The sequence below is a fragment of the Micrasema longulum genome, unplaced genomic scaffold (genome assembly GCF_059751315.1).
Source record: "Micrasema longulum isolate JH-2025_06_02 unplaced genomic scaffold, ASM5975131v1 h1tg000067l, whole genome shotgun sequence".
NCBI lineage: Eukaryota > Metazoa > Arthropoda > Insecta > Trichoptera > Brachycentridae > Micrasema > Micrasema longulum.
The window spans coordinates 167,042-193,907 of NW_028277274.1; the positions used below are offsets into that span (position 1 = coordinate 167,042).

A 26,866-nucleotide genomic window follows, 5' to 3' on the forward strand; every position below is an offset into this window, starting at 1 on the left:
CCCTTTTTACAATTTACACAGACCAATGAATTTATTGTCTTATATTTTGCATTTACGTACAAATTGCAATGCAATTTTTCCTCTGTTTTTACGGTACATGGCATACGTACCGTACCATAAATGTGTACATTTTTTGTTTTTAGTAAGAAATTTGCATTAAAAATCAAAATTTTCCGGTTACATTTTTAAAATTCCCCCTTACCACAGGCCCAGGGATCTACAAATTCTAAAAACGGCCTTGTGCATACATTCATCTGTAATATGTAATATACTTTAATGTTTCCGAAATTTTAAAAATAAGGAAGTTCTGCGCTAGGAGAAATAGATAAAAAAATGTTTTCTTATCCGCGCCAAAAATTAAAGTATTTAATTGTAACTACGGCAACATTTCTCTAAAACGTAAAAAAAAATTAACTATTTTAAACGACGCCATAAGTTATTCTAAATCCCAATGATATAGTGTTGTCATATATTCCGGGTAGATGATTAGTTTCCGGGAAGCCAATCTTGCCAACGAACTTGTCAATTAGAATAACTCACCAAAGAGTGATATTACGCGCGGTGTAGTAAAATAAATACAAAACCTTTAAAAACCATAGTGATGATAATACGATACATAAATAAGTTTTTTTTTGTTTGATTGACTATTAATAATTTTAAAAACCACTAAACTTCCTCATTATCACGATCATCAGTGTGCATGAAGCTTTATATTTTAACTGGTATTTTTTACTAAGACCGGGTCTAGTTCTAGAGTCCATGATTATGTACATACATTCGTATTAGTTTGGTTTATATATGGTGTTTCGTCACCTAACTGTTAACATTTATAAAAATATTACTATTATGCATGGTAATCCTCGAAAAACATCCTAATATTATTTTTGAGCAATCAAATATTTTGTTTTGACTCAAAAAACAAAACCATATTTTACATTCCATATAAAAACATTGTATCCGAATTTGATTCAACTTCTCACTAAAAAAAACTTGTTCTGAAGAGTACTGTGTCGTCTTTAATAAATAAACATTGTAGATATTTTCATTATTTTTGAAAATCCCTAGGTGAATTAAGCCTAAGGGTTTTTGCTTTTGCTGCACTGATGGATTTCGCCATTGCTTATCTACAAGGATTCGGGGTATTGTTTTCAAAATATTGTTGATTAAAAAACAAGTATAATTTTAAAAAAGTGCATTCAGGCGTTACCTTTAGGACGACATAATTCAAAAGAATCTCACCTGCACCAAAAAAGATTTCAGCTCTTTTACTTGCAAGTACCAAATATTTAGAATGTCGCATGTGGATGTTTGATGAATAATACCATTATGTGTGTGAAACAGAATCAGAACCCCGGACGAGCGACTCGATAGTTGCTTTCAGGTAAAAATCCTAAAATGAAAGGAAATCGACTGGAGAAAAGCTCCCTCGTTGTTCATTGGTTGAGTATGAATAATTAATTGAGTGTTCTATGTGCAGCCTTTAGCCAAAAAAATACAAAATTCCGCTAATAGTCCTTCTACTGAACCGCTGTAAATTTCGTCTCATTTATAAAAACTTAGATAATAATGTTTGACGAAACCCATAAACAAAAATATCAATACTAAAAAATATTTAGTTCCGAAACACACCTACAACAATAGAATTAAGAATAGTCCAAAAACAGCATACGCACATCAAACAGAAGGCGACTAAACTACTCATAAATAAGTAGGTTTACGTTTTGACCCATTAGTTTCTTTGTAGACGTCGCTCAGTACGCAACTCCTGATTTGAATTCAACTATGCCGTGTTGTGTCCATTTAAATTGTTGAAATACTGCTAGGATCTTTAAAAAAACAGGATGGGATCACATTTCATGTGTAATTAGCAAATGAGTGTGTAAGTAGCAAATGCATAACTTAAAAATTAAAATATTTTTCCATTAACAGATTTTCGAAGAAACAAAATGGACATTTCGTTAGTGTTGCCAGGGTAGTCAATTTTTTTACCCTACTTTGCTCATCTAATGAGAGAACTAATGAAAATTGGGCCTCAGATTAAACAACTCTGTGGTGGACATTTGACCGACATTATCTTTAAAATATCAAATATTATTTGACATGATATAAAAATATTCGTTTTATGTAAAATAAAATTTGTTTTATATTTTATGTTTTAAGTTCATTAATTCAATTACTCTTATTAAATTACCCTTTACTAATCTATTCTGTTGTATCAATCAATATTTCCGCGTGCACAATAAAAATTTTGAGAACAGATTGCTTTTTTTTACCTTACATTTGTGTTATGATTATATTTTTATCGTGCAACGTTACACGGCGACATCACGAATGCGCGCGGTGAAATTGGGGCATAGTGGGAGGGTTTTTGGACACAGTCCGATGTATTCAAATATGATTCTACGCTCCTTCTGGACTATTTTTAATTCTATGTGTACAACTTATTTAGAGTAAAGACACAGAATTTTACAACATAATAATATGATTACAGTATAATTTAAACTTCTTAAAAACAATACTAAGATGTCACGAGTAAATTAAGTGTAATTCTGACATTATTTCTTTAAAAACCTCAGAGTAATAATGTGTAACCTAGAGAGAAGCCCTATCACTATGTTTCATAGAACGCAAGCGATTTTGGTTTGTTAGTTAGCAACCAATGTGTGGCCATTTTGTTTTATTTGACAACATAAACATAACGGTTCGATCGGATGCTTTTGTAGCTGTGCTTGGCTTGTAAATAACTTGGATATTTACGTTATAATAAATAAATATCGACTATGGTGAATTGCAGTAATAGTTTATTTATATTAGTTTTGGATGATCACGTGCAGGTGGAAACAACGTTTCAGTTACCATTGCAGGGTTTAAGTACTAGTAGTTTGTACCGTGTCGCAGTCGGCAGTGGACACATTCATGTAGTATGTATGTATCTAGTACCGGGTACCACATTATACAAGCTCGTCTTCTCTTTTTATGATATTTGGGTTTCTGTCTATTTCAATTATCTATTTTATTATTCGTGCACTGTGGTTTCTGAGTTCATGCAGAATCTCTGCTTTGAATGCGAAAATTTGACCCATTTCGATTAAGTGTTCCGCCATAGCTGGTTTTTTTATGGTGCCCAAGTTTAACTACACGCACGTTTATGTTCATCAGTTATTTTCCTTGCCGTACGTCCTGTTCATCCAATAATCAGTTTTTTTTATTTGTTAACTGCTTCAATGGGGTCTTTTTAAGTTTTTTTTATTATTATTATTTTTAAGTACACAAAAATTACGATGGTGTCGATATTAATATATTTTTTGAATATTTTTTTCGTGCGACGCCAGATAAATTTAATCTAAAAAGATTAAATATGCATATTTAAAATTATCCGAAAACGAGACGTTATGCGCCCTGTGGGACAAACGGCACGTATGACGTTTTGGCGCCAAACTTATACGCAATGTTTATGTCGGCGGTCGTAACGCGTGACGTCAAAATGACGTGATGCTAGTTAGCATCACGTCATTCATCTCAGTTGAGAGCCGTTTTGTATGTAATCATTTTTAAACCAGAAAATTATTGATAAAAACTCATTTGGAATACATTGATATTTATATCATTAGAATCGCAAAAATCCACTGTAAATATATATAATATTTTAAACGTTATTCCCGGCTTGTGAAAATACCCTAAGGTTCTTGTCTTTCGGGTTTAATAATGGTTTCTTATTTTTCCCACAGTCCCAAATATTTTTGGGTCAATATTTCTCGAATTATTTCTACTATAGATACAGTAAAACTCCAATTATCCGAATTTGTAAGTGACGGATTTTATTGTTTTTTTTAATAATACTGCGAAGTAAATTGTAATCATATCAAGAACTCATTTAAACATGTCCAGCAAAGTTAATTGCACAATTAAATTAAATTAAAAAAGATCTCCTTTTTTGATATGGTAATTAATAACATTACAGCGGAATACCATCAAAAACTGTCAATAAATAACTTAAATCGAATCTCCTTAATATTTTATTACCTGATAAAGATTTGAATATTTGGCAATCTGAATGACTAGAGTTCGGATAAACAGAGTTCTACTGTATATGCTATCGACAAAGGCAAGACGCAAACACCATTTACAAACCATGCGTTGTAATTTGTATTTAGCATTTCTTCAGCCTGATTTTGAGCTGTTTGATTTTAATTAGGCACGTATATCCGATATTTCTAAAATGTCAATCCAAGAAATCTAGGCCTCGGGCTTTGTACAAAAGATCAACACAGATTCTTTAGTAATACTATCTACGTAGGTATTATTGACAGAAATAATTACTTTCTTGTTTAGCCTACAGATCCGGAATTAAGATTTAATTAGTTCCTAATGGAATTTGCATTCAACACGAATGGAGAATAATTTTATGTGTTGAAAATTAAAAAAAAAAAAAACATTTTTTACTTCTGCTTCCAACTAATACCCGCGTTCTATACCAATCATCATCATCATCTCCTTTTCACCGCACTGGTAAACCAAATGCAAGATATTTCGATCGTCTCTTACATGAAGGTACGATATTCAGTCTTACGCTTCAGTTGCCAGTCCAGGAACAATAAAATATTGCAGTTAAACGACCAAGCACCTGTTTTTTTGAGCCAGCGGGCTTTAAGATTTAAAATGAGTAAAATTAGTGAGAAACTTAAATTTAAAAAACCTGATGATAGGTAATAATATTTCTGCAACAAAATTGAAGATAAAAAATGTCAGCTAATTAATAAATAAAATTTAAAAGACCTTTCATTCAATATCTGTACCTATTTTTTTTTCCAAAAATCTGTTGTCTGGACGTCAAACACTAAAACAACATCTTACTTGTAATATTTTGAGTATGTTCAAATATTTGCGAACAAGGCTGAATTTATTTCAGGACGTTATCAACATTGATTGATTGAAGTAATTCAGCCAGATGAATCTCACCCACATCGATTCTTCGCAAAAGTCGACAAATCGAAGAGTTGAGAGTTTTAAAATTTATTTTAAGCAAGGAAAAAGGGCATAGTGGGAATGCGGAGCATAACGGAAAATCCAAAAATTCGTAAAATTTGAAATGTTAGCTGTACGTTGCACAGGCAGTCCATTTTTGATCGACATTTGGCGCTGTACGAAAAAGATCAGAGAAGAAAGTGCACGCGGCTTTTTATTCAAATAAAAAATCCGTTTTACTCTGTATTTCATTTAATTTTATGTGACTGCAAAAAAAATATATAAAAAGGTACTAAGAATTTTTTTTTTTCTAAATACATTTTACATCTATATGGCTTACATATTTTCAAGTGAAAATCAATTTATCGTATTTTTTGCTTTGTACAAAAATTAATTTGTCCATTACTAGACATGAAGGCATAACAGGGACACGGGTACGGGGCATGATGGGGTAAGCAAAGCAGCATAGTGTTCAGAAAAGTAGCACAACTGTTGAATGTACCATAGACCACGTTGATGCGCCAAGGGAAGCCGTAAGTTATTTCAAACTCGTGTTCTCTAAATCCACAGAATAATGTAATTATCGCGGATGGATGTCCAATGAGACATTTCTTCGTAAACAAATCAGTGCTTCGCTAAGCAATAATTTATTTCTACTTTTGGATGGTGATGTAACAGGCAAAATATTGGAGTGATTGAAATTGCACACATAAATGAAATACTAAGCAAGTACCCCATATTGCCCCTACTACGGGGCACTATGGAATTTTCTTAGGGTTGCGTAAAAAATATAATTTCAAAACTGTTTTATTAGTTACTTATCCTAAGATTACGCCAAAATTCATATTACTTTTGGAACAAATTATTACTATTATTATTTGTTACGTATTGCATTTTGTTATGATTAATAATATAAATAAAAAGAACGGTTAACATATTTTTAATTTTGATTTCCTTTCTCCAAAAAAATGTCAATGTATTGTCGAGTTGTACATTTTTCAGGTTTTTAGATACGTACCCCCCCCCCTCCCCTCGTTTATCAGTGATAAATCCGCTGAGGCAAGGGATTTCAATGTTATTTTTTAACGTTTAACTCAATGGCAACATTTTTCTGCTCTCTCTGTCTCTCTGATCTTGCTTTACGCTTCCGCTTCCGTTAGTTACGAATATTTGGTCGTTGGAGTGATAGCGATAATTTTGAATATTATTGGGTTATTGTTGTTAGTTGTTTCGTTATTTGAGATTTTGTCGTTGCCGTTTTGTACTTTCGTCTGTGGGTGCCGTGTGCCATGTGCTTCGTATTTACACGTGTATGTGTATAACCTCACTACGTTGTGTTGACAAAACTGCGGTGTGGCAGTTTTAATTTATTTAAATATATTACTCTATTCACTACACTACGATAACATTCACAACAACTCTTAAAAACTATTGTTTTTTTAAACTGAAATATGGAGGAAACTCGTCTTCAATCTCTAAGTATAAACACGTAGGTTATGTTTTACAATATTTCATAAATCCTGACAAAATTGAATCAGTGTTTTGTTATTTTTATTTTAAACGTTGTCATAAATATATGAAATCCTTGTTTATAAGGCATGTCTTGGGATCTTAGAATATTTGTATAATGTGTAGGGCAGAGTGTGCAGTTATTTGAGGAATGTTTTTTTAAGGTTATACAGATTTCTTCACATGTTTATAAAATCTCACATGTTTTGTTGTTTTGCCATTGACTCGCATGTTTGCATGCATTTTCTCGATAATTCATCAACATATTTTATTTTATTCAACATGCTTTCACATTTAAAGATAAGATCAGAATGATGCAGAGTTCAACATTTCTTGAGTTTTCGTTTCTCCGCAAAGTATAACATTAAATGTGTAATTATTATGCGCAGTTCACACGAGAACAGGATACTAGTGTCTGCTTCGGACCTATTGTCCTAGTGTGAACAGAAATTTGGAGGACATGACTATGGACTGAGACATAGTCCTAGTCCTAGAGATAGACAGGCAGGCTATTTTCGCAGGACAATGACTTACCCCCACCACCGCACGCATCGTTATGTCTCTAATTTTGCAGCGTTCCACAGTTGAACTAGGGTAAAATATTGTATTGTCCCATTGTCATGTCCTGCGCTGTCGAGGCTGTTCACGGACCTAGGACAGAACAGTATTGTCCTTGCGTGAACTCTGCTTTAGTTTTGAAATAACGACTAATATTTGTGGTATTTTAAAAAAATATTATTTAAGAACATTCACACTCATTATTTGTTTATTTTTATGTGTACCCAAAATATGATCTTTTTCAATAAAAGTTTTTCTATGAGTCTTCTAATAGGAAATGCAAAAGTTAAAGTCTCTATATTTAAAAAAAAAAAATTCTTTCAATGAAAACCTTTATTAGCGTAAAAAAACAAAACATGCAATAAAAAAATGGAACAATTAAGGTTGAACTTGCCAAAAAAGAGTCTGGCTCTTGTGTTAGGCAAGTTTGGCAAGTTTACTAAATACATTAAAAACTCAAAATCAACAATTTGTGGATTACAAGAACCTCTATTATTAGACAGTGTGAGCTTATAATATACACTGGAACCTCGTTTTACATGGTTTTTAAAAAAACAGTACAAAAATGAAAAATAACAAATTTTGAACTTTTATTTTATTTAATTTATTTTTAGAATTCGTGAGGAGAAGGATGCACAAGGGAAAGACGAAAGTGAATAATCTCGGTTACAATTTCAAAAGTATTTTACTGTTCTATTTTCAATGAAATTATGGTAGTTAAATTGTGGTGCCTCAGAAGTAGGTACCGGCAACTGTCAATAGAATATCAATAGACATCAATTGACAAGTTGGCAACCCAGAGGATCAGTGACGAAAGTGAGCATATAAAAGCACCGACGCACTGATCACTCCTCTTCTTCTCCACCTCTGCAGCTCACCACCTACAACAAAGATCCAAGATCTTCGCAACTCGAAATTATTGTCAACCGCATAGTGAAAATACAATAGAGTCCCTGCTAATCCAAACACGCGTTATTTGAACGTCCGGTTAATTCGAACATGCTTCGAAACGAAATAATTAGTTTTTTTATGTGACAAAAATACGCATTTCTTAAGGAATTAATGTAAAGGGGTGAAAATAAGTGCATGTTGTCAAATCAATTAAAAACAAATGAAATATTTATTAAATACAGTTCACTTTTCTATTGATTACTTACGTTTAATAGCACATTACGTACAGTACAATGTAACTAGGCTAGCAAAACAATGTAAAAACTTAGGCTAAAACGTTAGTTACAAAATTGTATCCTGTACTACATACGTACATACATACATACTTCTTGTTCAAAGACATAAACTCGGTGATTGTCTTTTGACGCAGTGAAGAGAGTCTATTGGACAACGCAAAGTTTTGCCGCCGTCTCATTAACATTATATCGGCAGGTGTAGCAGTGGCCTGTTGCTCTAGGTATTGTAGTGCAAGGTTGAGCACTGCTGCTCCGTCTGTGTGTGACACTACATCTCCTCTGTCATTTTCGAGCTCATCATCACTTCCTCCCTCCTCACGCACCGCTGATTCTTGAGTGACAGCTGCAACTATGTCGTCATCAGAGCTCTCATCTTTCGCTTCCAACTGTGTTATCACGGCTACTTCGGCTAATCCGAACAAGGTCAGGTCCCAATTAGTTTGGATTATCGGAACTGTATTATATATAAATTCTAGCTTCAGTGCTCATTTCTCATTTGTATTAGGAATATATTCAATAATGAATCTCGTTAATTTTTTATTGTAATTCATTTAATCTTCAAAAAATAGTGTTCAAAACTCATGTAAGCACATACTTTTATTTTATTATAAATTGTAAAGCAACTTTTTGAAGAGCAAAGTGAGACCACGTGTGCGAATGTTGGATGTAAGATTTTGATTGACTCCCTACACCACATTGTAACCTGTAGCACAGGACTGAAAACATCTATGCGTAGTGTATACACGTTAATAGACCTACCTACTGAGCCATTAGTAGAGTCGACACTGAGGAACTTCAGCCCTATGGAAAATTGGATACAATAAATGTTTTCTTGTGCGTAAAAATTGAAGCTATAAATTGTGCCGCAAAGTTTCCTGAAAATGTACGGAAACAATTATAAAACGGACTACTTTGAATGACGTCACTGGTTCATATATCAACCTATGATATGAGAGCTATTGAAGACTTCCGGTTTGCTCGCCATGGATGGACCGATGGGAAGAACTGAATGAGAATAAGCGGAAAAGTACCTCTGACGTCACACGCGGAGTTATTTCAGGAATATAAAACTTTAAAAAATCGTAACGCTGATAATACAATATATCAAAATTGTCAAATAAAACCACTGAACTTCGCTAATGACTATACAATAAATAGTAAACAATTTTTTTTTCAATCCTGAAATGATTTTTATGTAAGGAAACCTATCCGCCATTGTTAATTTTTAGTACACTTTTATTTTTTTCACAGTACTGTGTGGAACCTATCCACTGTGTAAAACAAGGTTCCAATGCGGTTAAGTCTAGTCTTTATTATTCATTTTCATATAATTTTTGCAATCATTGTGTTTATATTTCAGGCCACCAAAATGTGAAAAGAGACTCAACTACTTGGATTGGGCAGAATATTTCATGGCAACAGCATTCCTTGCCGCCAAACGGAGTAAGGATCCGTGCTCACAAGTCGGTGCATGTATTGTCAACGCAGAAAACAGAATCGTTGGAATAGGGTTAATATCCTTTGATTGATGAAGTATTTATTACCTTAATAAATAATTGCACTTTTATGATTTACCCAAATATAAAAAATTTTGGGTGCCATTTTTTGTGTTGTAAATAATACATTAACAATTATTTTACCATTATACGATGCCTTCTTCTTGCGGTGCCTTGTCAGGTCCCCCCGACGTCGGCGATCACTGCAGCGGAAGCATCTCGGTTTGCGCTACTCTTATATTCTGCAGCCAGGACAACTGCTTATTGGATGTACTCGCCATAGTGATTCCTAGAAAAAGATGACCAGAGTGGTTTCCCATTGCCTTCTCTGGTGGATTTTTCTGCCGGGGTTGCCTTCCCTTAGCTGATTGGTTCTGGTTTGGAGGCACCAGAAACTTGCCTCATTATCTGCTGTGATCACACCGTTATGAGTGTGATCCTATTGCCCAGGATTCGCAACGTGGACGCTAACGAGTCAGACTAGTCGATACTGTTGCCAGTGGAATACAACTGGGCGTTCACAGCATTTTATAGAATCACACCCTCCAGCAAGATGTGACTCGCTGCAACCCTACTGACAGTTTGAACCCCAATGCCAGTAAAGTTAAATTACCATGATAAAGGTTTCAGCTCTTTTACTTCACAAAAGTCAACAATTTTAAACATAGGCGGAATGGTGAATGTTACACAGTGTGTAATGTGGCCACTTAAACCAGCCAATGCCAGGTCATAAGCCCTGTAAATTCCTAAACTTCTATTTTGCCTTATCAAAATGTTTTTTCTCTCTGTTGTGACAAATTTAGATCTAAATCCGAAATCGAGCCTGTCTACTAACATTTGGACATACTCAAAACATTTTTGATGAAATTCCAATTATCCAGATCAACGAGTACCATACGTTATCTGGATATGCAGAAATCTGGATAGTTGGGTTGACCATAAAATTAAGACAATGTTTTGAAAAAAAATGCAAAATTTACTTAAATATAACTTTTTTATTGCTTTTGATATAAAACAGCGAATTGGAATACATTAAAAACTTACTTAAACATGGCCAGCAAACTTATGATTTTTTTTATTTATTAAAACTTTTTGTACAATATATCTATGGGAGGAACAATCACATTGCCCTTGAGGTGATTTTCATAAAAATGGCGCTATATAAATTATCCAACCATAATAATAAGTCAACTTTTTCATATTTTTTTATTTGCTCATCTTGTAGTATGCAACTATGTTCACACATGTTCCAAAACACGTAAGTCTAATAACGTTATTAAGGATAATATTAACAATGTACTTTATCACACAAAATATATTTACTAGTTATCGGTTACAAAAAACGTTTTCTCGAAGAAGAACCTTTTCTAACTTTTTTCCTTAAACAACGTTGCATTGAAGAGTTATCACCTAACTATGTAATCCTGATTATTAGCAATAATCCAGTGCCCATAAGTATGAAGAAAAAAAGGATATTCTCTCGATGATAGATTTGATTACCGCAATGTTGAGACACAAAAAGGAAGGCATTTTGATTTAAGTGATTAGTTATAACATATATCGTCGTCTTGGTGGTGAAAAGATCTATGTTAAAAACAACACTTTGCCGTTTATAAGTTTGAACTGTAGCTAGGTAGTGGTCTGCAATTGAGGTTGCCATACGACAGGAGTTTGCCGCATTTCAAGGTTTAAACGGGCATGCGGCCGGCATCGCTTTGAGAAAAGTATTTTTTAATTTCAAGCATATTCCTAGTGTTTAAATAAATAATAAAATCACCATCATCATTACCTTTCAACACCTAATGGTGCATAGGGCACTGCATTGGTACACCAATCGCAGTGTATCTTGATCATTTTTTTGTTACATGAATGTCAGATGATCAGTCTTACGCTTCAGGTACCAGTCCAGGGACTATGAAATATTCTAGTGTAAAAACACCCTTTCAAATAAATATTTCATATCAACCATGTCGGGAATCGAACCCAAGGCCTTTTACATGATAGGCAAACGCGCTGACCATTACGCCACGAGACCCACAAGTTGTGAATATATTAACTTTTAAATACTAAAAAAAAAAAAATATCCGTCTAGTAAAATCTCATCTAAATCTCCAAGTTAATGAAACAATCGCATTATTTTGTTTGTACATACTGTATTAATTTCTGAAATAAAATTTCACTTGAAATCTTCGTTCTTTTTTTTTTACTGCTTTTTAGCTAAGACAGGATTCTTTTTGAAAAATCAAGAGTTTGAAGCGCCGGCAAATATTCATTTTTTATTTTTTTTTAAAGTTTAATTTACCCAAATATTTAAATTTTAGACCATTTTCAACGAGTTGTAAATAACTCACTATTAGAAAATGAAAATCAAGTTGGGGTAGAGTGGGGTTTGAACCTCGGACCTTTGATCCGTGAGTCCGCAACACTAGCCACGGGACCACAACCTGATTCTGATTCTTTGAAATGGTTGCCCTATCTGCAGTAGCTATTCCGCTGTTTCGGGTGAAACAGATTTCTCGGATGGGCAGGTGAGATCTCGAGGGTATCAGGTGCAACAAGAACTTTCGCAAGCATCAAACGAGAAGCAGAGACAATTTCAGGCTTCCTAGGGTGAAGCTGACTGGAATTTAAAACAACCCTAGTTGCCAGCAGTCTCAGGGAAGCTAGAAACTGTCAACCGTACATGTCAGAACTATGGGACGTGAACTTGACTTGGGGGATGCGCAGAAGCTGGCAGACGTGGAATGATGATTTTTCATAAATGTGTCAATCTGTATCTCATTTAGCATTGTATAAATAATTAAAAATAAATCATATAATAATTATTATATTTCCAGGTACAACGGAATGCCTGCCGGGTGTTTGGATGATGAATATCCCTGGGGAAAAAGTTCAGTCTCGAATTACAATAACAAATATATGTATGGTGAGTATTCACAGTTTGCAGAACATGATTTTAACCACCCGTGCGCTGTGTATTTATTTATTATCATATTATATTCACAAAACTACAATTTATACAAAGTTGCTTTGACTGCCTAACTAAGGTTATTTACCCCGCTCTAAGACAGCCAAAAAAATATATAAAAAACAGTTATCAATATATAAAAAATAATAAAGGTAGTGGACAAAGTGAAAAACAGCAAAAATTGAGTAAAACATGGTAAAAAATCTAGTAAAAACATAGGAAAAATGTAGTAAAAACATAGTAATAAATGTAATAAAAACATAGTAATTTATTTTTTTAAAAGAACCCAGTAAAATGCGCAGTAAAAACAATACATAGTAAGAAACATATTTAAAGTCATAGTAAAATAATAAATATATGTGTATAGCAAAAAGCATATTTAAAAAAACATAGCAAAAATACCAAGTAAAAAGAGAAAAAAAAAACAAAGTAAAAGATGTAATTTAAAAAAATGTATGTGTATATAGTAAACAATTTGTATTTATAAAAAAAAACGTAAAAACAGATTAAGAAGTCACAAGGATCTTAAAAAATTCAATCAATAAAAACATGTATGAACGATTCATATTAAAACATGTGTTGGCCATCTAACAGCAACCATCAACCCCTCACTCTCTGCGACCAATAACGAATAACCTATAAAATTGTAATACATTTCTTTTTTCTAGTTTGCCACGCTGAAATGAACGCAATTATAAACAAGATTTCAGCCGATGTTAAGAACTGCACCATTTATGTGGGACTGTTCCCCTGTAACGAATGCTCTAAAATAATCATTCAGTCTGGAATAAAGGAAGTTGTATATTTCTCAGATAAATATGCGCACAAAGTTGAAACCTTGGCATCCAAACGAATGTTTGACTCTGCCAAAATTAAATATTGGTAAATATTTAAACAAATACTTAAGAAGGCATTTACAGTGCGTTTTTGACATTTACTATTTTAAGTAATGACTTAACTTTCTATAACATTTATCATTCTGCAATTTTAAAATATCTTTATGTTTAAAAAATTAATGATATAATTTTATATAAATTCAATTATTATCGTATGTTTCTGTGTCCAGGCGGATGAAAAATACAGATCTGGGTGTGAAATAGAACCAGAACCCTGTTTTTTTGACTCGATGGCTCCCCTCAGGTAAAAATCCTGGATACGGAAATCGAGTGGAGATAAGTCCGCCTCATTGTGTAGTGGTTGATGCGTTCACCTACCATTCTCATGGTCCTGGGTTCGATTCCCGGCGGAGTGGATGTGAAATATTAAATTTAAAAGTTGTTTAAACTGTAATATTTCATTGTTCCTGAAGTGTAGGACTGATCACCTTGCCTGTCATGTAACAGATGATCTAAATGAGCTGCATTTGGTTTACCAATGTGATGCCCTATGCACCACAAATACCACAGGGGAAAGAGGAATGGTGATGATGATTGTTTTTTTACTTATCCCATTTTAAACTTGCACATTTCTTCAATTCTTCCATCTGTTAGGTTTTAGTGAAAGTAGGCCTTACTTTCATAATTTCATATAAAAGCCGGGTTGTGGTCCCGTGGCTAGTGTCAATGACATATATTGCCATAGCAAAAAGTTTTCAATAAAAAATTGTTTAAAAAATCCTTCATCAAGGGGTACATTGTTATATTGATCTCCTTAATAATTTTTGCCGATGCAACCACGATTTTTTCTTCCTAAAAATGTTCTCCGTCTCTGTTGTAGTATACATTCTAATTAGTTTTTGTTTTCTTTGTTCCTTACAGGCAGTATGTACCCAAGAATGAGAAAATAGTCATAGACTTCAGTGAAATCAACAAAAGTGTCACGTCCCAGGACTCTGCGTCTACGTGATGGAACAAACTTCGCCACTCGTGTTCATTTCTAATTATTGTACTCGCAGTATGTACGCAGTGCACACTTGCACAAAGATATTATTTTTCTGCCCTATAGAATGTAAAATAGATTTTGTATATTACAATTGAGGGGTTTAAACGCAAAAATGCCACTCTCCGTGACCACTGTTTTTGGGAAAACCAAAAAAACTAATAGCGAAAAGACTTCCATTTTAAGTTCAATGTGTAATTATTGCTATCTCAACAGTTCTAATCCTAAATGTTGATGGTTGGAAAAAAAAAACAATTATTTTGAATATATTTTTGTTAAAATAAAAAATATAAATTACTAGGAAAACAATTATTTAAATAAGTAAAGATTACAAAAAAAAACTTTTGAAAGATCACAAAATTTAAAGCAATTGAAAAACACTGAAATTAACATGCACAGAGAATGTTGCTTTTATAAGTAGTAATATTTCACATAGATAGATAGGATTAACTGTTTAAATTAAAATAAATCAATCAGTATCTGGAAATGGTTTATCACAAACATCAATAGATGCTTCTGCTGATGTTTCGGTGTTCTTGTCTCGAGAGGTTCTTAAGAAATAATGAATTTTGTTTTTCAAAAACGTGCATAAAACTTGAGTTTTTCTAAGCGTTTCCAGTCTGGTCCAAAGTGCTTACCTAAAACATAATCGACATCCGGTAATTTTTATTTTGACTGCTGTGACGCATTGAACTGGGAGTGTGAGAATCCACGAAAAGTCATTTCATCAATTCTCTGATTCGAGTTAAATTTAAAAAATCAAAGTTGACTCATCGAGTCTCCCATGCCTCCCCCTCAAGATGCAACCACCAGCCAAGTCAGTCATCAATAATGTAATTCCGTAAAAACAAAAGCGTATACCCCTTCACGGGATCTCTCGCAGATTCAACCAGAAGAACAGTATGGAAATTGAAATTACTAACGCTCGAATGGTGTTCGCAGAGTTTATTTTTATAATTCAAACACAATACAATTTATTCTGCCTCTTTGAATTTGTACTAACGCAATATCTTGAGTTTATTTTTATATATAAAAAAAAATACAGTTAAGTGTGCCTCTTTAAACTTATAACACAATAGCTGTATTATTAACCAATACATTATCTAAATAAATTATCATGATTGATGAAAGAAATGAATGATATGTTACAATAGAAAATTGATGTGACTAGAATTTTATATTACTTAACATCAAAAATATCAATCGAAGGAATCTGAGGAGAAAACTGCAACGAGATTTTATTATAATTGTCTAATTGTTATATTATTAGATATGATTATTTGGTGTGTGGTGGCTAGGGCCTTTTGGCGCAGGCGTTATGTTAGCACGCTCAGGGACTGCCGGTAGGCTTTCCGTCAGCGTGCTCCACCAAATTGATAAGGATTAACGTCCGCGTGTCACGCTCCGCAAAGGAAACCTCGTAAGAGTAACCTTAACTTCTCAGTCACGGACGGGAACCCTTATGTTGAAATGGTATATGTAAGGTGCGATAGTAAGTGAAAGAGAGTACTCACGGTTTGTACGATGTTTATTACACTGAATCAATACAAGAGTTGATTAATGACTATTTAATTAATGTAGAATACGAAATACTAAAAACTAGACATTTAGATAAAACGTGGATGACGAAGCGATTCAGGTGCTACACGAAGTGCGTGCGGTTCGGTGGACGATTCGAGGAGAACTCATTCGTTTTCGGTTATTCGGTCGGACTAGTGTAATTCCTTTCGTCTATGTTTGGCTCTTGTCGGCTCACCGAACACGTTCCGCGTGACGTCGCGCCTGTTGGCGCCACAATTACTATCCAGGATGATACATTCATAAATATAGGACGGTCCAAAAAAATAGTATTGATGGCTATGGGCATTATTTTTGGGAGGGTTGGTTAGCCAAAAGGAACCCTAATAAAAAATAAACAAGATAATCAGTTATCGTGCCAGATTTACGATATAAAAACTATTTAACTCACGATTTCGATTCTTAATGGTCTTCATGGGAGCCTTTTTCGGATTTTATCCATCTCCTCGTCAGCGAAAGTGCGCGTGTTTCCGCACAATTGCCATTTTATCTCTGTGCTGTCTGCGCGTTGACTGGTTTCGCAAAAGGTTAGGCATAGTGCCTGTTTAGCTAGTACCAGGACACTGCTCCTGTTTCAATCCGTTTCGGATTAAAAAACAAAGCAGTTTTCCTTTTTTGAACTGCTTTAAATACACCTAGATCTACTGTAGTGAGGTTCCCCTTTGAAGTAAACATTATTACTTGAAGTTATTATTTTTTTAAAAGCTGTCTGGTGGCTTTGTATTTTCTTGTATAGTACTCTTCCAAACCTTAACTATACCATTTAAATTTGTTGCTGGGCCATAATTTTGGAATATGTCAGTGTATTCACATAGGTAAATTAAAGTTTCTTTTCTTTTAAATACATTTCCAATTAATCCGAATACCCTGTCAGAATTAATTTCGTTTCCCAGCACTGTGGGAAGAGTTTCTTCCGAGGAGTATACTTTGCCAACCCTGGGACATTTATGCCTAGGTTTAGACTGTATAACAGGAGACATTCTGCCATCCTCCGAAACAATAACATTTGTCGCAATAGAATCTCCATCAGGAGGCTCGGGTGGTTTTTCCTTACTGTCCTATATTTAAATTATCAAAAAAATGTAATATTTTTATGATTACCAAAATAATTAATTATGAGATACATTACAAATAAAAAACAATATATTTTAATTAAACAGATAAGATTTTAGATGATGACAAAAGAAATAAAAAATTTAGACTGAATTTTAAAGATTATTATTGCATGGAAGTACCAAATTGTATATTTCAAATAAATTTATCAAATAAACTGGATCAACCAAATCCAATTATACAGGTGTTCTTTAAACCCTGTCACATCCGAAACCACGATGATCAGTATGGGCAAGAAGACATATTAGCATATTAAAATATACAAACCAATGCGTAGTCAAATACACATTCCTTCTAGTCTCTAAACTGTTGTAGCCAAGCATACCCTGGAGAAATTCGGTCGGGTAGAGCCAAGGATAATACCCGCACTCTCTCATGTAGAGATATTTCAGAAACTTCTTTTGGATTTTCTCTATCATAAGAGAGTACTTCAGTTCATGTGGCCCCCAAATCATCGAGCCACTCTCGAGTCTACTTCGCACCAAGGAGTTGTGAAGAGTTCTTAGTACGCTGGTATTTTCGAAAACCCTGGCAGTACGCAGAACAAATCCTAACATCTTCAACGCATTACCACTGATTGTCTCTATGTGTTCATGAAATGTCAGAGTGCTCACAAATCTAACGCCCAGATCCTTAACATTTGATGTTCATATCAGATTCTGGTTATTCATTTTGTAGCGAAAAAAAATAGTTTTTTGGGCCCTAGTGAAGGACGTGACCTAACACTTGGAAACACTAAACCTAAGTTTGTTTCGCCTTCCCTGTTCAGATATATTAGATATATCTGCTTGGAGAAGACGAAAATCTTTAAGAATAGTTTTAAGTCATCCGCAAACAACAGAAAACGCGAGTTCAAAATTACATTTTAAATATTATTAATGAAAATTGAGAACAACAATGGACCCAGGTTAGAGCCTTGCGGGACACTCGAGAAAGTATGGAAACACTCTGACGCGAATAAACCGTAGGAGGCGTATTGGTTTCTGTTTTGGAGGTAGCTCGCCATTAATTTTAACATACCACCCGAGAAACCGATCTCATACAGCTTATTTAATAAGACATCATGGTCGACAGTATCAAAGGCCTTGGCGAAATCATTATATGAACAGTCTACCTGATGTCCTGCATCCAGAGCTTCCGTGACGTAGTTTGTAAAAACCATTAGATTGGTTTCAACCGAGCGGCCTTTCCTGAACCCATGTTGTTCATCAATAATAAATGGCTCTACTCGGGAAGTGACGATTCTACATATGATAATTTCAAATACCTTCGCTGGTGCAGAAAGAACAGCTACAGGTCTGTAATTTTCTACTGATGACTTAGATCCACTTTTATGTATAGGTGTTACTTTTGACGTCTTCCATGTTTCAAAATTATACAAAAAACAGACTGGTATTTTGATCAGTTCCACACAACCTTTTAGGAAGAATGTCGGAATGAAATCAGGTCCGAGAGAATTAGTATTACTTCATTTTTTAATAGTGTCGGCCATATCCTTCTCATTGATATTTTGAACATCAATAAACTGTGCACCGGTCTGTGAACATTGCTTAGCAATATTAACATCCAGAAGCGGAGGATCATTGCTATATACTGTTTTGAAATGACCTGCAAACGCCTCAGCTATGTTTGCACCCTGAACCAATTTTTCACCCCATGTCATGGAGTCAACATTCCCACCATCCGCCTTTTGTGACCTTATATAGTCCCAAAAGGTATTCGGATCATGAAAAATGTTGCTTTTCATGTTGGAAATGAACTCCCGGTACGCCAATCGAATGCTACGTCTTACGACAGATCTGTAACACCCAAACATCTCATAATCACCGCGACAGCCAGAAGCTTTCCACTTTTTATGATAGAAATGCTTAGTCTGTATGTTTCTAACAATATCCCTAGATATCGCCTCCCACCAGTAGCCTGAGATTTTCTAGGGAAGCAGGAATCAAATACACCTTCAACAATACAATAAAAACACTGTACCGCTTCATTTATATCTGATATTTTATACATCTCGCCCCAGTCGATACCGTCCGTGAGAGAGTACAGTCGGTCAAAGTTGCCTTTATGAAAATTCCATCATCTTTGACTAACCGTACCCTCCGCGGGAAGTCTGGATCGACGGGGGCGATCTGCAATCAGATTGTAAAAAAATTCAAGTGCGGGGTGAAAGTTATCTTCTCTCGTAAGAGGTGATAATGACCGAAACACACCAATAACTCTTCTACTAAATATTAAGTCCAATGTTCTACCCCTAGAGTTCAAAATATTATTATACTGCGAAAGGCCCAACACTGAGCACAAAAAAGTGAGGTGAGCCTCTATACTTTTAATGTTTTTTGCTGATTGCAGGTTAAAGTCCCTCAATATAATGACACTTATGTCCCGAAGTAGCTCTAAACTGGATAATACCCTGTCGAAGAACAGTTGATATATATTTGTCTCACTCGTCGGAGGGAAATACAATACACAAATGAACGTAATATCGAGATCGTATGTCAGTTTTACCCAGAGACGACGTTTCCAAAACAGAAAAACACTCGACTTGCAAGTTCTTTCTATTTCTCACAGCCAATAAACACCCCCCACCCTGCCTGTGGCCACCACGATCTCGCCTTACTACTGTAAAATTACTATCAAATAATTCAGAGTCGAAAATGCCATCGTTCAAACAAGTTTCGGTTAATGTTATAACGTCAAGGTCACAGGCCGAAACACTTTTATAAAAATCTTCGCGTTTCGTTTTCAACTTGCAAATATTCATATAATAAAAATTCAGTTTATCATCTGTTATATTATCGCGATCTAGTCACTTTACTGAGGGAAGTCGCGGCGCATCTTGCGGTTTTGCATCCCACTCTTTAATATACGATTTTCGCGGCCTATTTTCGCTTTGCAAAACTACATCTACAGCATTTTTCGTAATTCCGATTTTAAATGACGAGTAGTCACCCCGCGATTCGATCTTTGTCACATGAAATGAGGCGGTACTCACCAATGAGGTCAAATCGTCGCTCGTAGTGTCCTTATAGAACAGATAGAAGTGATAAAACTTATTATCCTCTTCCCTCCGCTTTCCCAGGGTACCCCGAACGACGACACGCCCTTTGTTTTTAACAGTCTTCCAATCTTTGGAAGGAGACACTGATACACTAGGGAGAACTGCAAGCTAAGCACTGCTACGAGGCGTATTGTGGTTGTATGGTTTTTTTAATTGATTTCATTAAGACAATAAAAAAAACTATACTCAATTTCATTTGCTCCCTTTGAATGATATCGTCGGTGTAGCGCAAGAAGTCATTAAGTAACAAATTCACGTTTTTTGGCAAATCGCTTCCAAAGTTTCTATGCCTTAAATCTGCAATAATTATGTAAAATAGAAAGATATTAGCTTAATTTTTTTAATTAATTAATTAATATGCAAATAAGTATTATTTGCACATAAATTATAATTTTTTTGTTTTTATTTATGATAAGAAAATCCAAAAAATATATTTTGATGACTTCTGGCAAAATTCATTAGTTCTGGAAACGAAATAATTATTTCATGAAATGGTAAGAATTGTAGCAGTAAAAAGTTCATTCCTAGTCGTCAATAATAAAATATCATAAGTTTTTGTTTTGTTTTTATTTATCTTAAAAATATTTTTGGAAAAACACATTCGGTGGCTTCTAATGACATAAATACTTGACACAATAATCTCAACATGAGTTTGAATAATTATTACAAAACACAAACAAAAAGAGGACACTGGTGAATTAACAATAAGTTTTATTGTCTTGACACAATAATCTCAACATGAGTTTGAATAATTATTACAAAACACAAACAAAAAGAGGACACTGGTGAATAAACAATAAGTTTTATTGTCTTGACACAATAATCTCAACATGAGTTCGAATAATAATTACAAAACACAAACAAAAAGGGGACACTTCTGAATAAACAATAAGTTTTATTGTCTTGACACAATAATCTCAACATGAGTTCTTATAATTATTACAAAACACAAACAAAAAGAGGACACGTCTGAATAAACAAAAAGTTTTATGGCAATCAGTGTAATTTTATTCTTCACATTCTTCCTCAATAGGTTCCGGTATAAAGTCTTTACCACTTGTGCTTGGAAATGCCTCAAACCACGCATGCAACTCACAAGGAATAACGCCACCCCGACACAATTTCAATAAATCTTTTTTCTTCGCATCTGTGATCGGGATAGGGCGTTTATACACCCTTTTTACCTTATAAGTTTTATAATTAACATTATTAGGGTTTTCAACACTACTGGCATCATTATTTTCAATCTTTCTTCTTTTAGATTGTCTGGATTGTGGATCTAACTGCTTTCTCAGATATTATTAAGTGGGGATTACTTTCCTCTAATTCTTTTTCTGCCCTTTTTCTCGTTTCCAAGAGTTCTTTTTGCCTCTCATCAGACAGGCTAACATCCAGTATTGAATAGTTGCCTTCATAGTCATACCTATATTTTATTATATTTGGCGATAACTTCTCGTATCGGAGACACTTGATTTTGAGCCAAGCAACTATTTTCCCTTCATTGTCAACAGATCGATTTTTTATTATTGTGGAAGATAAATCTTTTAAGTCTAAAATGTCTTTGAAAGACATTTCTTCGACCTCATATGGCTTTATGTCACGACACTTACGATTGGATCTGGCCATACGCATAATGTTTTTCCAATCTGTGACGGAATTAGCTGGCATATATTTGTGTTGTTCTTCGATGGCACTATGCATACTATCTGCCTCCATGAAGGAGTGACCCGACTCTAAATATTTTTGTTCCACAATGTCTAAGTGAGTTTTTTGTGTAAGGTATAGAAATAGTGCTGATATATGTTGATTGCGGTTTTGGCCGCCGCATGTATCAGAAAATATGCTGATTTCTTTTACATAATTCGGTAGTGTCTCAATCCATTTTGAAAGAGCTGTACCAATCTCGTTACTTCCTTTTTTCCCATTTAACTCAGTCCAAATATAGCAGTATGCATCGTTTGGAAGCTGACCTTCATATATTGTGACATTATAAAGTGTCAACTTTCTGACATAATACAAAAGTGATACATCACCACTAGGGATCTGCAAAATGCTTTGTAAATCAATAGTGATCGTGCGGAACGTATTATCCTCATTTGCCCTCTTTTTGTCAATATCTTTTGATATGTAACTTTTGTTTTTCCTCTCGATATGAGCATCATATTCTAGCTTTATATTGGAAAAATTGGCACATTCAGTTGATTGTTTTGCTTGGTCGTATTTGTAACATGCTAAACATTGGTCCTTTTTGGGTTTATAAAAAGACAAATTAAAAGATTTTCCAAAAACTTGCCGATAAACGTATTGCGACACAGGGTTCCTAATAAGTGTTTTACATTCTTGCAAATACAGCTCGTACATTTTTTGAATAGACAATTTCCTGTCTAGATATTGTAGTGACGATGATTTCCTACAATAATGAGATTCCATTGTAGGAAATTTACTAATGTGTTGTTTCACTATTTCTATATCAGCATCAAATGTTTTATTATGTGGGCGGTGGGCCCCACGATTGTCTTTTTCTTGAAATGTACCATGAGTTCCCATCCCCTCAAAGGCTTTATTAATAGGTCCATTGCTAATATTAAGAGTGCGTTCAAAAAAAAGGTTTGCAAACCCTTATCTTCTCAGTATTTTTTTCAAAAAAATAAGCGTATGTGCTTGTACGATGTTTGCCAGAAATCCCTCCCCATAGGCGCCGCTTTGGCTCTTGTTTTATGACGTGGCGTAAAATATAATCCTTTTGTCTGCAATAATCTGCCATTCCCCAATATACTTGACAAATTTCAACTCTATCATCCTCCAAGAAATTGTCGGAACATTTATAACGACAAGTACAGTGAATGGGTTTCGGAGCCTTGGCAGGTTTTGCAACTCCTTTGTAGTTTTTGTATGGCAAGCATTTAAACTTATTTTCACGGTTAGTATTTTTTTCCAACCTTCTTTATTCTCTTGATACCACCGTGTAGTTTTCCTTTTTTTCTTACCTGCGTTAATTGGCGCGTCATTATTTTTTTCAGATGTACTGCTATTTTGCCAATCTGGGTCCTTAACACTATCATCATCATCCTATAAAAATAAATGGATTAGTTATTATCAGGACTACCTACTACTAATAATACGTCGTGTTAAACACAAGTACTTATTTCATTTCAAATTTTTAAAGTCTAAACCTTACTGTAATATATAAATCCTTTTCAAGCACTGACAAATCATATTGCAGTGCAGTTGCAGACGTTGATGGCTCGATAGACTGCCCATCAAAGTGTAAATTATCATTATCCTCAATTGTACAGTCCTTATTTGTGCCCTGTAGAAGATTATACAAGCATAGTTAAATAGTGTAAACGTAAACCAATTTATTATAAGACAATAAAGTGAGGTTAGAAATCTTACCGGAATTCTATCATTGCTTTGCAGGTTTTCATTAATCACCGCTAAAATCATATTTTTCCCGCGTCCGGCACGAAAACTGTTCATATTTAAGGTCATTTGGAAGAATTCCACAAGAAACAGGTTAAAACACTGATTAAAACAGCTCTCCCAACGTGCTACTAAACTGGCGGACTCAAAATGACAACTGACAGATGAAGCAAGAAATCATTTATTGCTCACTTCATGTTGTAAGAAAGTGTTGCCAGAAATCATTAAAATCGGTTGATTACTTCTGACGCAAAGTAGGGAGTAAGCACTTGTCATACAGAATTTTGTGCCAGAAATCACTAAAATCAGTTAATGACTTTTAGTGCGAACGGAATTTGTGCAAGAAATCACTAAAATCAGTTAATGACTTTTAGTGCGAACGGAATTTGTGCAAGAAATCACTAAAATCAGTTAATGACTTTTGGTGAAAAAGGTTGGAGTATGTACCCTAGTATACCGAAAAGAAAATAAAATGTCATTAAGTAACCTGATGATTTCTTTTTTTTTTAAATAACATTTTATAACATTAATGACTTTTTTCATCCACAAAACAGCCGTTCTATGGCAAAAAACGTATTGATGACTTCTTGCTCTCATTGTTTGCATAAAAAATAACCCATATTGACTTCTAACTCAGTTTTACCAAAAATGTTACTTGATGACTTCTTGCGCTACACCGACGATATAGGAAATCATTTTCTTTTTAAATTTGTTTAATGACACATATTGTCCAATTGCAAAATTATAAATTTAAATTTGCCCGCTGTAATATGCAGCCTGAAACTTTTGTTCATACTTGTTTTTTTTTTGACACTTAAATGTTAATGTGACTGTTTCCTCATTGATTTGCCTAAAATTATCATTTGGTCCAAATTCAAATTAATTTATTTTACCAAAATAACATTACAAATAACAAAATATTTGAGGCGGTATTTTGGGACAACATATCAAACCGGGAACCCTTGAGAAATGGTTCGACATCATTTAGGGACAATACTCTTCCACCTTAAAGTCATTACAGGCATTGATTTACTAAGAAGAAGTCGTCCAGGCATACGACCACTCGAAATCTCTTTTCGAAAGTGCTATCCAGTTTTTCACTGTCGCAAATATCTTTGGGGCCGAGCTTAGGCCCAATGGTAAGCGTCTCATCTGGTACAATTGTCTCTGATAAACCAAACCCAGAAACCTTCGAAGAGAAGGGCTTACTGGAATATGAAAGTATGCCTGCGATAGATCCACTTTTATCATCCAGTCTTCTGGTTGTAAGAACTGGCCGAAGGAATCTGCCATACATTTATCAGGCTGAACACTCCTGCTTCCACGAATTGGTTTAAACCTTTTAGGTTTAAGACAGGTCTTGTAGTCCCGTTGGATTTGGGTACCAGAAACATTCTGGAGACAAATGATGGGGAAGGATTCGCCTTTTCCCCTTAAGGAGATCCTCTACCCGCGTAAGACCTCCAGAATAACCTGTAGAGGGTCTAACTTCTCCCACTGACACAGTTGGTTTTAAAGCGACTCCCCTGAAGAAATATCACGCGGTCATCTGAGGCTTCTATCCGACTGATGCCGACGTGCTCCCTCACTTTTAAGTTTGAGGATTGCGGGTTGTCTGGTGTCACAAAGCCCCTGGATCGCCTTTAAATGTATAAATTTATATAATACAAAGGCAGCAGGATTTTAATTGATTACGCACAAATCTGTGACAACAGAATTACCCGTCGCTCTGCCTGGTCTGATTGATTCATATATAAGACTTTGCTTTTCAGAATAATCTGTGAAAAGGGTATAATCAAGCAACTTTGCTTTGCGATTGAAGGGGTTCAGAATGGTTCCTTCCTTGTGTGAATCGTTTGTGTAGGTATGACGGCGAATGAAATGTTATAGAATATGATATTTTTCTATCTTTCATAAGAAAATAAAATATAACATTATGCGGAAAGTGGACTGTATTTTTAAAGGAGATGGTTGATCCGTGAGAAGACCAAAAATTATGGAGAAGCCATGTGGCCATGCAGTGAAAAGGAACTAAGGAGACGGGTTTGGATCCCAACAGAAAGAAATGCAAAGTAAGTGCTCAGCAAATGCTGACCTAAGAGTAGATTTTCTTTGATATGTATTTTCCCTAATACAAAAGACCGATAGGTATTTGGAGCCATTTCATGAAGGGATTTGAATACTGTCCAGCCTAAGCTTGTATTTTATTCTCTCTGGGCTTTTTAACCAGTGCAAATCTCTAAGATGTTGTGAGATGTGAGAATATTTTTTAATAAGCCCGTAATAAGCCTTGCTGCTGCATTGAATTGAAGTTTATTAGTTTGATATTTTGGGAGATTTGCGTATATTCCATTACAGTGATCTAGACGCGAAACGATATAAGCATTTACAAGAACTTTAATTGCATCTTTAGGAATATTTCTCCGCACGGATTTGATCTGTCGGAGATGGAAGAACCCAGCACTTACCATTTTATTGACCTGAGTATGAAGAGAAAGATCTGAATCTAAATGAACACCCAGTAGTTTAACATTTACACTAGGGGTAAGATCACAACCTGTGATTGAAATTGGAGATCGGTCTAAAAGGTGTTGTCGCTTTTTTGTCGCTGTCAATAGAAGCTCAGTTTTAGATGGATTGAGTTTGAGTCTGTTTGATGACATCCAGTAGTTGACGGTTTGGATGCATTGAGACACACGATTTTTGTCAGATGACAATTGTTTATATCTTATATCATTAGCCACTCACTTTTTATAACAGTCAACTCATCACCATAAGAATTCAATTCTAGAATGGCCTTGAAAGTTTTTGAATCCCCATCACCTATATAATTTCCATATTTCACAGCGAACTTGTCTTCTGATGTCGAAAGCATTTCTTTCATAGCATCAACCTTCATTTTTCCCAAGACGCCCTCGTGGTTCTTTGTGCATTCTTTTTCGTGATACTCAAACCATTTACGATATTCTTCAGTATAAGTCTTATTTTTCCAGCATGTACAAACTTGGCATTAACTGCTTTTTACAACTAAATCAATCACCTTGCCAGAGTAGTAGCCTATGAGCACTGCACTTCCCGGGGTGTACACTGAACTCCTGCAGATACGCTGGGCGGTCCCACGAGCTGGCAT

The 26,866-nt window shown here is 34.7% G+C and overlaps 1 protein-coding gene and 1 long non-coding RNA gene across 2 annotated transcripts; one reads left to right on the top strand and one right to left on the bottom strand.

Moving 5' to 3' along the window:
- The first annotated feature begins 6,052 nt into the window (after window positions 1–6,052).
- Window positions 6,053–15,048, top strand: LOC148285042 (deoxycytidylate deaminase). The gene is made up of 5 exons (XM_088231120.1): window positions 6,053–6,454; window positions 9,580–9,729; window positions 12,553–12,641; window positions 13,352–13,565; window positions 14,441–15,048. Exons 1-5 carry the CDS (start codon window positions 6,417–6,419, stop codon window positions 14,526–14,528), a joined length of 579 nt encoding a protein of 192 aa, XP_088087246.1. The 5' UTR covers window positions 6,053–6,416; the 3' UTR covers window positions 14,529–15,048.
- A 6,048-nt stretch (window positions 15,049–21,096) lies between these two features.
- LOC148285043 (uncharacterized) lies at window positions 21,097–23,869 on the bottom strand. The gene is made up of 3 exons (XR_015823140.1): window positions 23,710–23,869; window positions 23,492–23,623; window positions 21,097–23,382 (listed from the first exon to the last, which is right to left on the bottom strand). It is a non-coding gene; the product is annotated as an uncharacterized LOC148285043 (long non-coding RNA).
- Between the last annotated feature and the right edge of the window lie 2,997 nt (window positions 23,870–26,866).